General features: G+C 33.7%; 1 protein-coding gene and 1 pseudogene across 1 annotated transcript; one reads left to right on the plus strand and one right to left on the minus strand.

Annotated features, from left to right (window-relative positions):
• The first annotated feature begins 818 nt into the window (after window positions 1-818).
• On the plus strand, window positions 819-7,080 carry LOC109184604 (annotated as a pseudogene).
• Window positions 7,081-8,137: 1,057 nt separating this feature from the next.
• On the minus strand, window positions 8,138-14,859 carry LOC109184605 (probable leucine-rich repeat receptor-like serine/threonine-protein kinase At3g14840). Its single transcript, XM_019334623.1, has 24 exons — window positions 14,703-14,859; window positions 14,415-14,595; window positions 13,317-13,388; window positions 13,157-13,225; window positions 12,998-13,069; window positions 12,824-12,895; window positions 12,675-12,746; window positions 12,513-12,581; window positions 12,359-12,430; window positions 12,186-12,260; window positions 12,013-12,081; window positions 11,817-11,885; window positions 11,627-11,692; window positions 11,462-11,527; window positions 11,337-11,372; window positions 11,185-11,219; window positions 10,722-11,098; window positions 10,439-10,634; window positions 10,167-10,301; window positions 9,655-9,773; window positions 9,294-9,504; window positions 8,976-9,213; window positions 8,589-8,739; window positions 8,138-8,471 (listed from the first exon to the last, which is right to left on the minus strand). The coding sequence occupies exons 1-24, from the start codon at window positions 14,806-14,808 to the stop codon at window positions 8,175-8,177; spliced, it is 2,925 nt and encodes a 974-aa protein (XP_019190168.1). The 5' UTR covers window positions 14,809-14,859; the 3' UTR covers window positions 8,138-8,174.
• Between the last annotated feature and the right edge of the window lie 4,324 nt (window positions 14,860-19,183).

Here is a 19,183-nt window from a genome sequence, read left to right on the forward strand (position 1 = left end):
CAAATTCAAAATTGTGGCATCATTTAGTGCTTCCATTGAGTGGCAAGTGTGTGGTGGCCTGGTGGGAAATGGCTAATGTATTGACTTAAGTGTCGTATCATTTGATATTTGCATTGATAGGCGGCTACTGTATGGTGGAAAAGGGTTGTTCTGTGGTTGATACGATCAAAGATAATTGAGAAGAACCGATACATATGAAAGCTATCTAAAGTGAAATCGCCCATTCAAAGAAGAGGGTTAATCGGTGCTTGATAAGGTTCAAAGGGAATTGAGAAGAATTCGGTGTGAAAGCTATCTAAAGTGAAGAAACATCGCCGTTTTGACCGCGGTCCACGTGCACCGCGGTCAATGATATAACAACCCGTTGCATACTTAGAAGGCTTAGGCCATCCACATTAGTGAATTTTGGACCAGTTTTTGAAGAAATATGAGTGATGTGAATGAGAGAGAGTGGTTGAGTTCTTCCTACAAATATTGATTTTTTGTGGGACCAACAGGAGAGAGAAAGGGGAAGGAAAAGACACATCCTGGGGCGCATGGATCGCGCCCCGCGGTGCGTGCAGTAGTGCACATGCCCGTTGGCACCTCAGCCATTCTTTTTTTATTTTTAACTTTTTTTTTCTTCTTATTTTTCCCTCCTCTCTTTCTTAGTTGGCATATCAAAAACCACCCCAAAAACTTGACTACCAAGGATGCCAGAGTATAAATGAAATGTGGTCCCAAACTCAAGGTCAAATGTCAACAATTGTTTTCTTGTGTGTATATGACTAAATATTGAAATGTGACACACCACTAAATATATATGTTAGAACCTGGAGCAGATCGGACCTTCCCCAGAAATCAAGCATGTCTGCGGTCAAGTTCATAATCCTCATACCAATTATACTACTCTTCTTCACTGCAAGATTTGTTGAAGCACAGAGTGGGCATCTTCCTCAAAATGAATGTGAGCCCCCTCAGCTCTCTGATCTGTTGATTATCAATTTTCTCTAATATTCACTTTGTCGTCATTACATGCAAATTACATATTTATTAACACCTAGCTTAATTTAATTTGTTTCATTATGTATCTGGAAGTAAATGCACTTAAGGAAATAGCAGGTGAAGTGGGAAAGAAGGATTGGGACTTTGGACTAAATCCTTGTGACATCAACTCAAACTGGTACACACCATATAGGGAAGATATGCCTCTGTACACTAATGCTATCAATTGCAATTGTAACTTCCGTGGTGGTATTTGCCATGTGCAAAGCTTGTAAGCTTATCCTTCTATCCAACTCTCTCATTATGTTACGGCTCAAGCTTGTGACATTTTTCTTGGAAGTGTGTCTTTGGGTTGGTTTTTTACTTGTTGCTCTTTATTAATTTAGTGTTACATTAATGATTGCCTTCAATATGTTATTAGTAAAGTCTTACATTAATAGTATTCTTGCCAAGCACCTTGTGCTCAGATGACATGTAGTGACCTTTCTTATGTGGGAGGTCATGAGAACGAGCTTCAGTAGAGGCGTTGCTGATTCTGTGTGCTTCATTAGGTTGAGAAAGTATGTATGAACTGATACTACAATGTAATAGAGTCAGTAGTCTTCAAAAAAAAAAAAAAACATTAATAGTATTCCTATATTATGTTATGATTAGTCCCACATCGGCAAAATGTAGAAAGAGAAATTGGATTATATTTGGCCGGGTATAGTAAAATGTTCTATAAGTGTTCAAATATAAATTTGAGGGAACTTGATCCTTATTAGAGCATCCATAATTGTAGTTTTTTTTTTGAAAAGATTTTAAATGGGGAGAAGGCGCCCAGATGGCGCGTGCAACTTTTTCCTTTTTTTTTTTTTTTTTTTTTTTCAACTGACATTCAGCACTCTCCCTCTCTCATGCTATGCAATATAATCTGACAAAATTCATTGAAAACCCCCAACAAATTAGTCTCCATGTTTTGTGTACACAGAGTTTTAAGTGGACAGGATCTGCAAGGTGTCCTTCCTCCTTCCTTGGTGAAGTTATCCTTTCTCAAGATAATGTAATAACACGACTTTCTATGTTTATGCAATAATCTGTTGTATATATTGCTTGCTTGATTAATAGTATTGTTTAATGCAGTGATCTCAGCTCCAACTATTTAAGTGGTACAATTCCCCCTCAATGGGGTTCTACCAAATTGGAATATATGTAAGTTGTATTGTGTATTGTAACCTAAGCTATACAAGTGTATGCCATCTGCTTGTCCATGCTAAAGATCGAAGTGAAAATTTGCAGATCTCTTAATGTGAATCGATTGTCTGCGCCAATTCCATACTACTTGGGAAATATATCAACTCTTACATATTTGTATGTTCTCTTGCTCCTCTCACTCTACTTACACAACTAAAACTTTTGTTTAACATTTGTTGAGGTTCTTATCATTTGTGATTTAATTTGTTGTAACAACATAACATATGAATTTTCAGAAACTTGCAGAACAATATGTTCAATGGAACTATTCCACCAGACCTTGTGAATCTTGCCAACTTACAGTATCTGTAAGCTTTTGTTAATCAAATATATGAATCATTCTCATCTCTAGCTGAATATCGATCTATTGGTTAAATTTTAAATTTTTGTTATATGACTTATTTGATGCTCTCTCTATTTTTGTTGTTTGTAGCATTCTTAGTGGTAATTATCTCACAGGTGAATTGCCAATGCTACAACTTAATGTTCTCACAAATTTGACCTATCTGTAAGTGCATCATGCGTATCATGGATATTCTTCAATTATACATACACCTCTTTAATATGTCGTTCTTCTATACTTTATGTTGACTTGTCATGTGTCCTGGGGAAATAAAATACAGTATGCTCAGCAATAATAACTTCACTGGGAAAATGCCTAGCTTTCAACATTTGAAAAACCTTCTTATGCTGTAAGTATTCAAATCTTACACTTCAGAATTGAAATTTGTGGATAAAATCATTTTTTGTTGACAAGCATATATGATTGGCAGAGATCTTCAAGCAAGTGGTTTTGAAGGACCCATACCTCAAAATAATTTTGTACCGACAGGCTTGATGATACTATGAGTTAAGATTTCCTTTACAATTTAATTAATACTCAAGTTCTGATTATAGCAGAATTTTCTATGGTCAAAATCAACAAAATAAAATATTATTGTCAACAACATAAACCTGCAGTAGAATCAGTGACCTAAATGGAGGTGTCTCGAGTTTTCCTACATTAAATGACATGACAGACATGACAGAGTTGTGAGTAATGCATTTTCTTTCCAAAAATATGAACTGAAGTTTCATAATTCCACTATGAAGTGAAGTTATTGATGAAAAAAATAATTTTTGGTGCAGGATGTTGAGTAGGTGTAACATCTCTGGGAATTTACCTAATTTACAACATATGACAAACTTGCAAATCATGTCAGTAACTAAATCTCTGAACTATTTTTGTTGGGAAATTGCTTGTTTTCCATATTTGTTATGATATTAAGTTTGCAGAGATTTGAGCTTTAATTATCTCGAAGGAGGGCTTCAAGGGCTTGAAGGGTTTGAGGAGAAATTGCAATACATGTGAGTAACAAATCAATTTTGATGTTAATGATTTTGCATAAGTAATTTCTTTTATATTTAGGCATTTTGTTTTAATAGAAATCTAATCAGCATTCTAGTTATTTTTCTCATTGTTGTGATTCAGTTGAGGATAACTTCTCTCTGTTTTTTCTTGTGTGTGAATTCAATATTACTAAATTGAATTTTGTGCTCTACCTATTCTTAGGTTTCTAACGAACAACTCCCTTAGTGGGAAAATTCCTGAATGGGTTCTAAATCTAAACACCAGGTATTAAGTTCAGTCTTGTGATGAGTTTTAATTTGTAGTATTGTACATGAACTCATTTCAAATATTCATCATAAAAGCACTAATAGAAAATTTCAACGACCATCCAATGTCCAGTTACATAGATCTTTCTTACAATAATTTTGAGGAGAGCTCTATGTCACGAATTTGCAATCGGGAAAACCTGTAAGATATATTCTACCTCTTATATGCATCTACTGTTTCAAGTCTTTCTTCAAGTATGGATCATTTTAGCTTTCTCATTTTCCTCGCAGAAACTTGTTCAAAAACTATAATGGAGGAGGAGAAAATGAGTAAGTTTTAACATAGATCCCCTAACAAACCATGAATATTATGTTGACACTCATAATGCAATTTAGTCTCCAAGGACACTCATAATGTAATTTGAATTGGCTTTTTACAGAGAAATTGGACAATGTCTAAAGCAATGCACGAAAGGTAAGCACATCATATCACAATACATTAATGCATTAGTGCTGCTGATAACCAATGACAAGCAACATCCTTTTCTCTGTATATCATTTCACTGCAGATTGGCATTCATTTCACATCAATTGTGGTGGAGGCAATGTTTCGATTGGTGACACTACATATGACGCAGATAAAGATTCTGTTGGACCTGCCAAATTTGTTTCCAATACAGAGAACTAGGTAGCCCCTAATACAGGGTACTTTTGGGACTCAATGTCAGATAACTATACACGGTATACGGCAACAAATATATCTGTCGTCAATGCAGAAGACTCTGAAATTTACAAGACTGCTCGTTTGTCTCCTTTATCTCTAACGTATAACGGGCGTTGTTTGGCAAATGGAAACTATACTGTGAAACTTCATTTTGCAGAGATAGTTATTAGAGATAATAGATCTTTTCAAAGTTTTGGAAGACGCATATTTGATGTTTACATACAGGTTAACTCAAAATTTCAATTTAAATTGAGGACTTCAATGATTAAATGATGTGTATTTGACTATGATGATTTTATTTACTACAGGGTGAAATGAAATTAAAGGATTTTGAAATTAAAACTGAAGCACAAGGAGTTGATAAAGCCTTAGTTAAAGAATTTCAAATAATTGTTAGAGATAAAACTCTAGAGGTGCGATTTGTGTATGCTGGGAAAGGAAGATATGGACCTTTAATATCTGCCATTTCTGTGAAATTTGGTAAAATTAGTTATGGATTCCATATTTTTAATTAAAAGCACATATTTATATATTTAGGTTTTTATTAATATTTTTGTTACTTTGTAGCCAATTCTGTAGATTTTAAGCCTCCCGAACAGCAAAAGACTTTCGTCAAGCCTCCCAAAAAGCGAAAGACTTTAATCATAGTTGGTGCAGTAACTTTTTCTTTGTTTCTTACTATCACAATTCTCTGTTTTGTCTGGTGGAAGATCTACATAAGAAACAAGACCTCACCAGGAAGAGGTAATATATGCAATTTAATTTCAATTACTTTCTAATTTTGTATGAGAAACTTGGACACTGACAATTTGTGCATGCAGTCATATGTGCCATGCAGATTCAATCCCAAAAATCATTCTTCCTTAGCTTGCATTAGAAATCTCATTAAAGTAATTGTTCTTGTACAGGAGAACGAGATGTTGATCTAGGAACAGGACTGTTTTCCTTCACACAAATTAAAACCGCTACAAACAACTTTGATGCTGCAAATAAGATTGGAGAAGGTGGCTTTGGACCTGTCTACAAGGTATAGTGAAATATGATTATTCATAATATCTGTTAATTCAGGCCTTGACATATTTGCTTTTGGACTTATTTAGATGCTTGTGTTAATGATCTTAGATTTTTCCCATGTGTATAGGGTATATTATTGGATGGTACGATTATTGCTGTAAAACAACTCTCATCCAAATCAAGTCAAGGAAATCGCGAATTTTTAAATGAAATAGGCATGATTTCTTGTTTGCAGCATCCTAATCTTGTGAAACTTTATGGGTGTTGTGTTGAGGGAAAGCAATTGCTGCTGGTGTACGAGTACTTGGAAAACAATAGCCTTGCTCATGCTCTTTTTGGTAAATTTGAAATCATAATTAATTTAACAGATAATAAAAACAATAATTTTCTTTATATGTATATGTAAGATATGCTACTATACTAGAGTAGAGAGGGTTTAGTTTATTTTATTGAGACAAAAGATAAGTGTTTTGATTTAACAGTTAATTATAGGTTCAGAAGAGTGTCAACTGAAAATAGACTGGCCTTTCCGACAAAGAATCTGTCTCGGTATTGCAAAAGGTTTAGCTTTTCTGCATGAAGAATCAGCAATAAAAATTGTTCATAGAGACATAAAAGCCACCAATGTGCTTCTTGACAAAGAACTCAATTAAAAAATTTCTGACTTTGGCCTTGCTAAACTTAACGATGATGAGAATACACATATTAGCACAAGAGTTGCTGGGACAATGTAAGTGTTATCTTGTATAGTTTCCTGTTCATTTTGCATTTCCAAATTCTTCATACAGTTGAAAGTAATTGTAGGCTACATAAACAACTTTATTTTTAAAAAGTTCATTGATGTTGTGAAACATTGCTAAAGTTTTGAATTGATTACTTCATTCAGACAAAATTTGGATCTTCCGACTTCTTTATACACTTCTCTACATTGAATCTTTCAAGAAAATGAACTATTATTCTTTACTTATCTATAGAGGATACATGGCTCCCGAATATGCAATGTGGGGCTATTTAACATACAAAGCAGATGTCTATAGTTTCGGAGTAGTGGCACTAGAAATTGTTGTAGGGAAGAGCAACATGAAGTATCGTCCCGATGAGAACTTTATTTGCATCCTTGATTGGGTGAGATATCATTACTACCAAACTCAATTCATTGATTGTATACCTTACAAACTAAGTGGCCTATTCTTATATTCTACTATGTTTTGTTGTATTTATTGCACAAATTTCAGGCACTTGATCTTCAAAAAAAGGGGAATCTAATGGAGCTAATTGACCCAAGATTGGGTTCTGATTTTGACAAAGAAGAGGCACTCAGAATGATCAAAGTGGCACTGCTTTGTACTAATCCTTCACCAGTCCTAAGGCCATCCATGTCTACAGTAGTCAGGATGCTTGAAGGCCAAGATGATATTCTTGAGTACAAATCCGATTTACACGAATTTAACTTTGAAGCAATGAGAGATCATTATGATGAAATGCAAGTCAATTCAAACGTTTCTCCCGACTAGACAGAGTGCACAGATCTAAATAAGGAATTACACTAGTCAGTGTTATTAGAAAATATTGTATTTTAGTGTAAGAAAACACAAGGAAAAACAAGATTCATTAATATCAAGTGTGTATCAAATACACTTTCTACAAGTTTTTAATTACTTTGAGCAATTTGGATCTTAATAAAACTTGTGAGATACAAGAAACTTATAAATTAATCAGGTTGCAACGAGATAATTCAGCTATGTGGTAGAAAGTTATGAATTTGCCAAAAAAAAAAAAAAAGGTTTTAGTTTTATATAATATTGCACTAGCTAGGCAAGCCAAGCACCTTAATTGTGTCCAATTGGCATGTGGTTCTTCTTGAGGGAAGGTCATAGGACCTTGGTGGTGGGGTATTGACTCTTTGCGTTACAATTGATAGAGAAAGTATATTGAACAGATAATACACAAACAACACTAGGCAAAAAAAAAAAAAAAAAAAAACCAATGGTTATATCATGGAGTAGGAATCATACATTCATATATGATAACATGGACTCAAGTCATACACAATCAAAAAGATCATAATATTTCAAAAGACCCCTAAGTTCCTTAGATTTTTTTTTTATAACTTAATTACGTAAACTTATTATTCTCATTTTCTTTTGTACAAATAAAATTACTGTATAAAAAATTATTAAATATGGTCTAAACGGGTGATGAGTGTGTGAAGTGGTGGTTTTACAGATCAGAGTGTCATCCTTTAGGAGTAGAAAATAGGCAAGAGTAAAAAAGCAAATCAAACACTAGTCATGAAAGTTATGTGGAAGCTAGCTCAAGCATTATGGACTAGGGTCCACATAGCATTATGGACCTTGGTCCAAAACTATGTAATTTTCATTTTATATTAATGGTTTTCTTTTTCTCTGTTTTGATTGGTCGTTGCTCTTTAGCTTTTCAGGCGTTGCTCTTTGAGAGATATGCACAATAGCTTCTTTCTTTTTCAAAAAAGCAACATTTATTTCTTTTACTAACATCTGCCGATACCCTGACTATGATAGTTCACGTTCCAGGTGCAATACGATGATAGAACATCTACAAAAAACCTTAACTCATTAATGATAATGGTATATCATTGATTTGCTTAGGAAGAAAATTCTACTTTGTTGGAAGATGTACTCGAGCCGACTGGCATTTCATCATAACCGTCCCTCATTACTTCAAAATTGAATTCGTGAAGATCGAAATTGTACTCAAGAATATCATCATGGCCTTCAAGCATGCCGACTACGGCAGACATGGATGGCCTTAGGACTGGAGAAGGATTAGTACAAAGCAAAGCCACTTTGATCATTCTGATTGCTTGTTCTTTGTTGAAATCACAACCCAATCTTGGATCTATTAGCTCCATTAGATTTCCTTTTCTTTGAAGAACAAGTGCCTAAAAAGCGTGCATAAATACAACAAAACACAGCAGAGAATTGAATAAGAATAAGCCATCCCGTAAGGTCTGCAATGTATGTATATATGAGTTTGGTAATCTTGATATATATCTTACCCAATCAAGAAGGCAAACGTAGTTCTCATTAGGACGATACTTCATGTTGTTCTTTCCCGCAACAATTTCCAATGCTACCACTCCAAAACTATAAACATCAACTTTGTCTGTTAAGTAGCCCCACATTGCATATTCAGGAGCCATATATCCTCTGTAGAGAAAAAAAAAAAAAAAAAAAGTAAAGAATAACAGTTCATTTTCTTGAAAAACTAAATGCAGAGAAGCGTACAAAGAAGTTTGGAGATTCAAAATTTTGGCAAATGTGATCAATTCTATCAACCTATGGCAACAAGATGCAATGTTGCAAGCCTAATTGTTCTTTTAATTAAAAACTATATGATGAATTTCGAAATACATAATGGACGAGGAATTGTTATAACATCTTACATTGTCCCCGCAACTCTTGTAATGATGTGTGTATTCCCATCATCGGCAAGTTTAGCTAGGCCAAAGTCAGAAATTTTTGGATTGAGTTCTTTGTCAAGAAGCACATTGGTGGCTTTAATGTCCCTATGAACAATTTTTAATGCTGATTCTTCGTGGAGGAAAGCTAAACCTTTTGCGATGCCAACACAGATTTTTTGTCTGGTAGACCAATCTATTTTCAGTTGCCACTCTTCGGGACCTGTAATTAACCGTAAACTCATAACACCCATGCCTTTGTTTATTGACTAGCAGCCAAAATAATTAAGACTTTGAACTTACCAAAAAGAGCATGAGCAAGGCTGTTGTTTTCCATGTACTCATACACCAACAACAGTTGTCTTCCCTCAACACAACACCCATAAAGTTTCACAAGATTAGGGTGTTGTAAACAAGAAATCATGCCTATTTCATTCAAAAATTCACGGTTTCCTTGTCTTGATATGGATGAGAGTTGTTTCACAGCAATAATTGTACCATCCAATAGTGTACCCTAGTTTTATACAGAAGGGAAAATCCCAAAACATCAACATAAGCATCTATGGATGATAGTAAGCCCAAAAACAAGTGTTGATATATGTAGGGTGACATACGGATCGGAGTACTAAACATATTATGAATATCCACATATATTTCACTATACCTTGTATACGGGCCCAAAACCACCTTCCCCAATCTTATTTGCAGCATCAAAGTTGTTTGTAGCGGCTTTAATTTGTCTTAAGGTAAATAGACCCGTTCGTAGATCAAGACTTTGTAGTTCTGCACCAAAAAAAAGTTTAAGAAATATAATTTATAGTGCATGAAAAAAAAAAAGTTTGTGATGATGCCTCTGCAAGCACATCTTCAACAAGCCCTCCTCCTTCCCCTCCCCAAATGAACTCGCAACCACTACCAGGGGTGTGCACTGGGTAATTCCCGCCTTGTAACCCTAACTGGCAGAGAATCAAAAGATGGTAAACCAGCCTAGGTTTTCCACAGCTGACCGGCTCAAACCAAGAAAGCCAACAGGCCGCTCCGCTAGGAGTCGAACTTGTAATCTTGTGGTTACCAAGTCAACAACATGACAAACTTGGCTGAGGTTGCTCAACGTGTGTGCATATTTGATACTATGTGAAGTGTGTGCACGCACAAATTGTTGCAAAGTCAAAGTACCGTTTTCTTGTGAGGTCTTTTTTCTGATGTAGATTTTCCACCAAGCAAAACAGAGAATTGTGAAAATAAGAAATAAAGAAGAAGCTAGTGCAACAGCTATAATTAAAGTCTTTCTCTTGTGAGGAGGCTTGAAATCTGCAGGTAAAAATGGCATGAGATTAAATTAGATTTTAAAAATTTTCTGAAAATGAGATTAAATGAGATGTATGCAGGTTTAAGACTATTAGGGAGGATAAAACATTTTCCCATAGGTAATATATAGGAGAGATTACCAGATTCCACAGAAATGGCAGATATTAAAGGGCCATATGTTCCTCTACTCGGGACCGCTGTTGTTCCTTTCCCAGCATACTCAAAGCGCACCTCTAGAGTTTTATCTTTGACTACTGCTCGAAATTGTTCAACCAAGGCTTTATCGACTCCTTGTGCAACGGTTTCAATATCGAAATCTTTTAATTTCCTTTCACCCTGGAACCAATAAAACCACTATATATAGTCAAATGCACATCATTTAACAGTTGAAGTCCTCACTTTAAACTGTAATTCTTAGTTCACCTGTATATAAACATCGAATACGCGTCTTCCAAGGCTTTGAAACGATCTATTATCTCTCATAACTACCTCTGCAAAGTGAAGTTTCACGGTATAGTTTCCATTCGCTAAACACCGTCCATAATAAGTCAGAGATAAAGGAGACAAGCGAGCTGTCTGGTAGAGTTGAGGGTCATTTCCCTCGATGACAGATTTATTTTTTGCTGTATAGTCGAGCAGTGTTTTATTTCTATCCCAAAAGACCCCTGTACTACTCGTTACCCAGTTCTCTCTAGTGGGAACAAATTTCGTGAAGCCAGTGGAATCTTCATCTGCGTCATATGTAGTGTCACCAATCAAAACATTGCCCCCGCCACAATTGATGTGAATTGAATACCAATCTGCAGAAAAATGAACTAGACATTAGTCATACAATGATATATTTATACAGAAAACGGCTAACACTTTGAGGATCGGATGTGCTTACCCTTCGAACATTGCAGAAAACACTTTGCAGCATCTCTATACAAAGCCAAAACGGAGCTCAAGTAAAAAAAAAAAAAAAAAATCTTTGGGGACTAAATTACATTATCAATATATATGTACATATATGCTTTGTCGAAAGATGTTAAAACTTACGAACTTTCTCCAGCCTTATAGCTTTTGAACAAATTTCTGATAGAACAATGAGAAAGTCAGCTAAAATGATCCATGTTTGAAGGCGCACTTGAAAGAGTAGGGGTATAAAAGGGACAGAATCTTACAGGGTTTCCCGACAATTTGTTGGCACTGAGCTTTCATCAAAATTATTATAGGAAAGATCGATGTCACTGCACACCAACTTCTAAATCCGTTAGTGCTTTTTATGACAAAGAATAGTTGAAAACTCAGATATAAACAACTCATCTAATGTATAAGACTGAACTTACTGTCTGGAATCTTGACTTAGAATCCACTGAGGAATCGGTCCACTAAGTGAGTTATTCGTAAGATACCTAGAACAACAACCAAATGCGAGTATAAGAAACATAACTAGAATGTTGTTTAGATGTCTATTAGAACAATATGACCAAATAGATCATACGTAATCGTTAACATCAAAAGTAATTGTTTACTCACATGAATTGCACTTTAGCAAGATCTTGAAGACCATCAATCCCTCCTTCTAGATTATTGAAACTCAAATCTCTGCGAATTCAATATATATCACAACAAAATTTAATATATTTTCAGCTTATACTTCAGCTTTCTCTTAGGCGATACGAAATTTCCACACAGAGAAGTATCAAACGAAAAATCAAGTTTCAGAAATTACAGATATTGCAAGCCTCTCATATAAGCTATGTTAGGTATCGTCCCAGAAATATTACAACTCCTCAACATCCTGCACCCAAAAATTATCATTGCATAAATAACTTCGACTCATAGTGGAAATAATGAAATATGAAACTTAAGTTTATATTTTTGGAACGAAAATGTGTTACTCACAACTTTATCATGCCTGGCATGTTTATTAATGTAGGAAATCGGGAGCCTCCACCTCCATTTAGGTCACTGATTCTACTGCAGATTCATGTTGTTCACAATTAAACTTCATTTGGTGACCTTGACCACAGAAAATTATGCTATCATCGAAATCGTCAAAGGAAATCTTAACTCACAGTTCTATCAAACTTTTAAGTACAGAAATACTTTCGGGTATGGGCCCCTCAAAACCACTCGCTTGAAGCTCTCTGCAAATCGTGTTTGTCAATAACAAAAAAAATGGTTGCATCTAAAGATTCCAATTTTGAAGTGTTACATTTAGATGCTTACAATTTTTGAAGGTTTTTCCAACTCTGAAAGCTAGGCAGTGTCCCGGTGAAGTTATTACTACTGAGTCTACTGCATTGATTTTCCCGGGACACATCACAAGTGAAAATAAAGTATAGAAGATCGAGAAAACAAATAAATTAAGAATATGAATGATGCACTTACAGTTCTGTCAAATTTGTGAGAGCATAAAGTTCTTTTGGCAATTCACCTGTGAGATTATTAGCACTCAGAATGCTACAGAGAGCAAAAATAGAGAAACGTCAAACAAGTGATAACGAAAATTTCGTATTTAGCTAGTGAAGGATTCTTACAGATTCTGTAAGTTTGAAAGTTTCCCAAGCTCGGGTGGAACGGTTCCATTGAACATATTGTTCTCCAAGCTTCTGAAAATTCATTTGTTGTTACAACAAAAACCAAACACTTAATTCCTCAAAAAATGTTAAACACATCTAAGTAGCTAGAGCAAGAGGAGCAAGGGAACATACAAATATACAAGAGACGTTATATTTCCCAAGTATGTTGGAATTGGCCCAGACAATCGATTCACAGTAAGAGTTCTGCAAATTTTCACTTCTTTACAATGGACAAGCAGATGGCTTACACTTGTATATATAGCTTAGGTTATAATACACAGCATAACTTACAGATTTTCAAATTTGGCAGAAGCCCATTCAGGGGGAATTGTACCACTCAAGTAGTTGCGGGTGAAATCGCTGCAAAAATAATAATAATATTAATCAAGCCAAGAATATGAATAAGCAGAACAGATAATAAAGCATAAATGTAGAAAGTGTAGGTTGGTACATTATCTTGAGAAAGGGTAACTTCACCAAGGCAAGAGGAAGAACACCTTGCAGATCCTGTGCTCTCAAAACTCTGTTTACAAAAACAGTATAGACTATTAGGATGATGTGTCCTAGTAACCTTTATACTTTGTTAATATGCTATTAATCTAAGACTTTACTATTACCATATTGAAGTCAACCATTTCTAGTAGAATCAGTTTAATACCAAAAGAATTGTACTATTGAAATATATATGTAACTTTGTTTGCCTTTTCCCCGATACGAAAAAAAGCCATTGGGCATTGGCCTAGTAGGTGAGAAATTTTATGTCTTGCTTCCAACCGTAGATGGGGTTCCATCCCGAATTGGCTCAAAGCCTTACTTAAGACTTGCTTTTAACAATAGATAGGGGTTTTGATCCTTATTTGGCTCGAATTACCCCCTCATGAGCCTGGAGTTGGTTTATGGGGTCAAGGATAGATATAGTCTGGCAAAGCCGAAACACCCGTTATCAAAATAAATAAATAATTTGACCCTCATCCTACACTTCCCCCCTCCCCCATCCCAGCCAACCAAAACTAAACTAAACATCAGACTTACTATGATGTATAATATATACACTAACATAATACAACTTTAGTTTAGTTTGACTAAGGGTGTGTTTGATAAATATCTTGTTAGCTGTGGGTTTGGCTACTTGATAACATTAGCTGATTGTAGAATGATGTTTAGTAAATTAGCTATTAGTTGATAGCGAATTTCATACAAAATGACTTTCTAAAAAAGTTGATAGAAAAAAGCTGTTTTGAGCATCTTTTTGAATTTTAGTGTTTTGGAGCAATAAGCTGTTACAAAAAGCTAATTAATCGAACACTCATATTGGTTGTTTAACCAAGTCAAACAGCTAATAGTGGTCAAACAAGCTAAAATTGACTGATAGCTAACTATTTTACCAAACAGAACCTAAGCTTCTTAACCTGACCAGGGGCAAAGCGTTCCAACAACAGGATCAAAATCATTGCAACAAAAATGGGATCCGAGAAAGAAGAAATTAAATGAGAAATTGAAGAAAGGAGTAATATAATGAGAGTATTGGGTAGAAGGAAAAGTAGCTTACATGCTTTGGACATGGCAAATACCACCCGGGAAACTACAATTGCAAGTGAGAGTATTAGTGTATAGAGGCATATCCTCCCTATCTGGTGTCATCCAGTTAGAGTTGTTTTTGTCACAAGGATTTAGTCTAAAATCCCAGTCCTTCTTCCCCAGTTGATCACCTATTTCCTTCAATGCATTTACTTCATTCCATATACATTAATTCAACAAAATCTAGCTGTTAATACATATGTAATTCATAATCACCAAGCAATTAAGAAAACAACACATGCAGAGTTGAGGGGCTCACATTCATCTGGGGGAAGATGCCCACTTTGTGCTTCAACAAATAATGGATTAAAGAAAAAGAAGAAGAGTATAATTGGTATGAGGATTATGAACATGGAGGATGGCATAGTTGCACTCTGGGGAAGATCTTCTGCAGTGTTTTTCTAACATTGAATTATCAAACATATATGTGTCGTTTTATATATTTATACACAGAAGAGAACAGGTATTTAACAATGAGTTTTGGGCAAGTGGCGTGCACTTTCATTATTATTTATCTAACCACATATTTTATGGACCAGCGAGCATTTCTGAGAATGTAAATCATTCACTTCGAATATAATCTCTACACTGTTACTGTTGAGGTTCGAAACTGAATTAATAAACTAAATCTGTGCGGGTAATTCTCATCAATTCCTAAATGATGAATAGAATGTTTTGAATTTAATATGAAAAACAATTGGCTTTTACTTTTCAATGTTCAAAATACTTGTACTATCTCTGTGGGATAATAAATTAAAGCAAATTTACTGTTGAAAACTAACTTTTATGTTTTAGAAATATTTTATGCATGTAATTCAGTAATTATTGCTTTAAATCATCTTTTCTTACAAGTTAACAAATAATCAACACTTAATAAACACACAGCACAAAAATATTTATCATTTTACATCTTCCCTTTTCTTATAAGTTACCACTTTTTGTCCATTAATTATAGAGCAAATTACACTTTTGGTCATGTGACTATAGGGGGTGTGTTAATTTGGGTACGTGACTTTTAAAACTAACAATTTAGTCCTTTAACTATCATTTTTTTAGCAGATTTGGTCCTCCCGGCCAAATTGCCGGTGGAATTTGGCCTGAAAGACGTTCGACTTTTTAAATCAAATATTGGTGGGGGTAATTCGGTTCAATAATTAAAAAGACCGAATTACCCCGACCAATATTTGATTTAAAAAGTCGAATGTCTTTCCGGCCAAATTCCACTGGCAATTTGACCGGGAGGACCAAATCTGCTAAAAAAATGATAGTTAAAGGACTAAATTATTAATTTTAAAAGTCACGTACCCAAATTAACACACCCTCTATAGTCACAGGACCAAAAGTGTAATTTACTCTTAATTATATATATGTAAAATGACTCTTTTTTGTCCACGAGTTCTGTTCGAGTTAGGTTAACTCACTTTGCAGACAATTAAGGGATGAATGAATTCACTTTATAAAAACATAGCCAAGCACATTATCCTTAGATGACATGTAGTAACCTCTCTCATGTGAGAAGTCATGAGATTGAGCAAATAAAGAGATTTTTTTTTTGAATGCTACTGGTTCTATTACATTGTAGTATTTGTTCATATACTTTCTCAACCTACTGAAACACAAAGAACCAATAACGCCTCCACTGATGCTCGAACTCACAACCTTTCAAATGGAAGTCCAACTTGGGTACCATTAGACCACATAGTCCTGGTTGACTCAAAAGAGATGATTGAATAGGTAAAGCATAATTTTTGTACTAAATAATTACTGCGAAATTTGTACGTTACCACAAGACAAAAAGAATAAATAATAATAATAATAATAATAATAATAATAATAATAATAATAATAATAATAATAAAACACGAATTATAGTCTAGTTTTAATGTAAATGAAAGTGAAAGCATATATATGCCGCCGGTTGGGTCAAAGGGTCATGATTGTAGGCTCGTGTCCCCACCAAATTTAAAGAAAAATTTTCTACGTTCTCCGATCCATGCACTCTTTTCATTGGGCAGCGTTTTAAGATTGTCGTAGACTTTAACCTCAACTTTTCTCAATTCAAATTACATTAATTAATTTCATTAGTTAAACAAGGAAGGCCAAGTCTGCACCAAATTAGAAAATGGAAAAGAGGAAGAGATCAATAGAGCAAACTGCAAAAGGAGAGCAACAATAATATAATCCATCTCTATATTCATAATCTATACTCTATAAACATTTAAATATCCCGCAATTTGGACTTGGAGCATGTAATTTGTAAGTTAGTTGAGACACATTCCATAATTTAATTATTTCATCTACCAATCTCTAGGACATGAATGGTGTAGGGCTCTAAAGTTTGAGGTACAAACTTATAATAATAATAATAATAATAATAAAAGAGTTCATACTTAAAATGGTACTTGACTATAATGATTTTTCTCAATTTCGTTCTAAATGACATTGGTGACCTAATGTGGTCTCAAATTTTTGTGTCTTTGCTCAATTTAGTCATCCGATTGTTATTTCGTCCATTTAGTATTAAACAGAGAAACAATTCAGTAATTTCAATATTGACATCTCATTACTCCTAGACCTGCGAAATGCGAAATCTTTTTTTTTTTTTGTACGAATTACTCCCAAACCTGTGAATATAAAATTTGATTAACAGGTCTGAGAGTAATTCGTAAAAGAAAAAGAGAGGTTTCACACTTGGCAGGGCTGTGAGTAAAAAAAGGTCAATATTGATAATTACTGAATTGTCTCTTTATTTAACACTAATTTTACGAAATAACAAATAAAGGATTAAATTGAACAAAAACACAAAAGTCTGGAACTATATTAGGTCACCGAAGTCGTTTAGGACGAAATTGAGAAAAATCGTTATAGTACCATTGATTGATGTCCATATCCCTATACTTGTTGAGTTATATATTGTGTTATAAATATTGTATTGCTACTTTTTATCGAACAAAATTGTCTTTATATTGTTAAACTTCCGTTTTTATATATTAACTACTTCCATAATTATATTTATTCATTTATCATTTTATTAAATGCTACTCCTTGAATTGGCTTTTTCTAGTATAGGACATAATATTCTAAAAAAAAAAAAAAGAAAAAAAAATTAAACTACAACAATTATTAATCATAACATGACTATTACCCAAATTATCAATTATATTTTTTAAAATAATATGCGTTTTACGACCTTTTTAAAATTTATATACTATATTTTTATAAAATTTATTTTAATATAACTATAGTTGTAAGTTTTTAGCACTAAGTACTAATAGTTAATATTTATTTTGATGCATCGCCTATAAAATGACTAATAGTAAAATAATGGAGGTGAAGCCAGGGTCGTGCAAGAAAATATTATGTGTAATTATTCTTTTACGTAGTATTTATTTTTTTACTTTACATCCTCTGTCTCATTTTATATGACTTAATCCTAGAAGAGTTAATTCCAGCAATGGTCCTCCGACTATATTGATTTTCTAAAATTAGACCCTGACTTTTAATTTGGACACTTTTGGTCCCTTGACTTTCAATTTCTTTTGAATTCAGGTCCTTTTGTTATAATACAATTAATTGAACTGTAAATGAAGGGGTAAGCTTGTCCTTTCACCTGCCTATGTATTATTCTTCATATTTCTCCCTTGTATAAGCGATATATATGAAGATAATCTCAGTCGAAGTCCTAAAATGTTCCTCGCCGTCCCCCATGTATTAATTGCTCATGTGTGCGTTTCTCCATTATTAAGATGTTTACAAGGTATAACAGCGAAATACGAAGAATAATACATAGACAGGTGAAAGGACGAGTTTACCCCTTCATTTAAAGTCTAATTAATAGTATTCTGACGAAAGGATCTCAATTGGAAAGAAATTGAAAGTCAAGGGACCTAAAGTGTCCAAATTAAAAGTCGATGACTAATTTTGAAAAATCAGTATAGTCGAAGGACAATTGCTGGAATTAACTCATCCTAGAACAAAGAAACAAAAGAAAAGTTGACTGCAACCAAACCACTACTTTCCAACCAACTCATTAAAATGTACAAAGAATTATTATTATTATTATTATTATTATTATTATTATTATTATTATTATTATTATTATTATTATTATTATTATTATTATTATTATTATTATTATTATTATTATTTGGATCAATTCAAAGTAATTTAAGTTTGGGCAATTATTATTGCTTGTCGACTTACGTGCAAAATTACAACTAATAACCATAATTAAAGTCAAATCATTTTCAAAATAAACTGCTTCCATTAATGTCACCAGTCAATTATTCCTTCCATCGAATTTTTAATTATAACTCTGTATTTGTTTAGAGAAAATGTATAGTTGTGAAAAATATTAATATTTGAGAATTGTTAGAAAAATATAATTGATTTATAAGTGGTTGTGTTTGGGGCATGCTTTTAAGAGGGTCTATTAATGATTTTATTTGACTTTTATAAGGTCAAAAAAAACAATCCAACTAGACATTTATTGTTTGATCCGTGATATAATTTGTCAACGTTTTGATTGACATGTAGTTGTGAGTTGATGGATATGGGTGTTATTTAAAAAAAAAATCAAAAATAAAAATCCCAAATTGAACTTTTTAATAATGATATTGATAAATAAAATCTCAATTAAACTTTTTAATGGTATTGATAAATGCCATATTTTCTTTCATTTTTCCATACATACATAATTTTGTGTTAAATTGCTTGTTGCTCGTATATAGTTTGGCCAAT

This window comes from Ipomoea nil, unplaced genomic scaffold (genome assembly GCF_001879475.1).
Source record: "Ipomoea nil cultivar Tokyo-kokei standard unplaced genomic scaffold, Asagao_1.1 scaffold1266, whole genome shotgun sequence".
Taxonomy (NCBI): Eukaryota; Viridiplantae; Streptophyta; class Magnoliopsida; order Solanales; family Convolvulaceae; genus Ipomoea; species Ipomoea nil.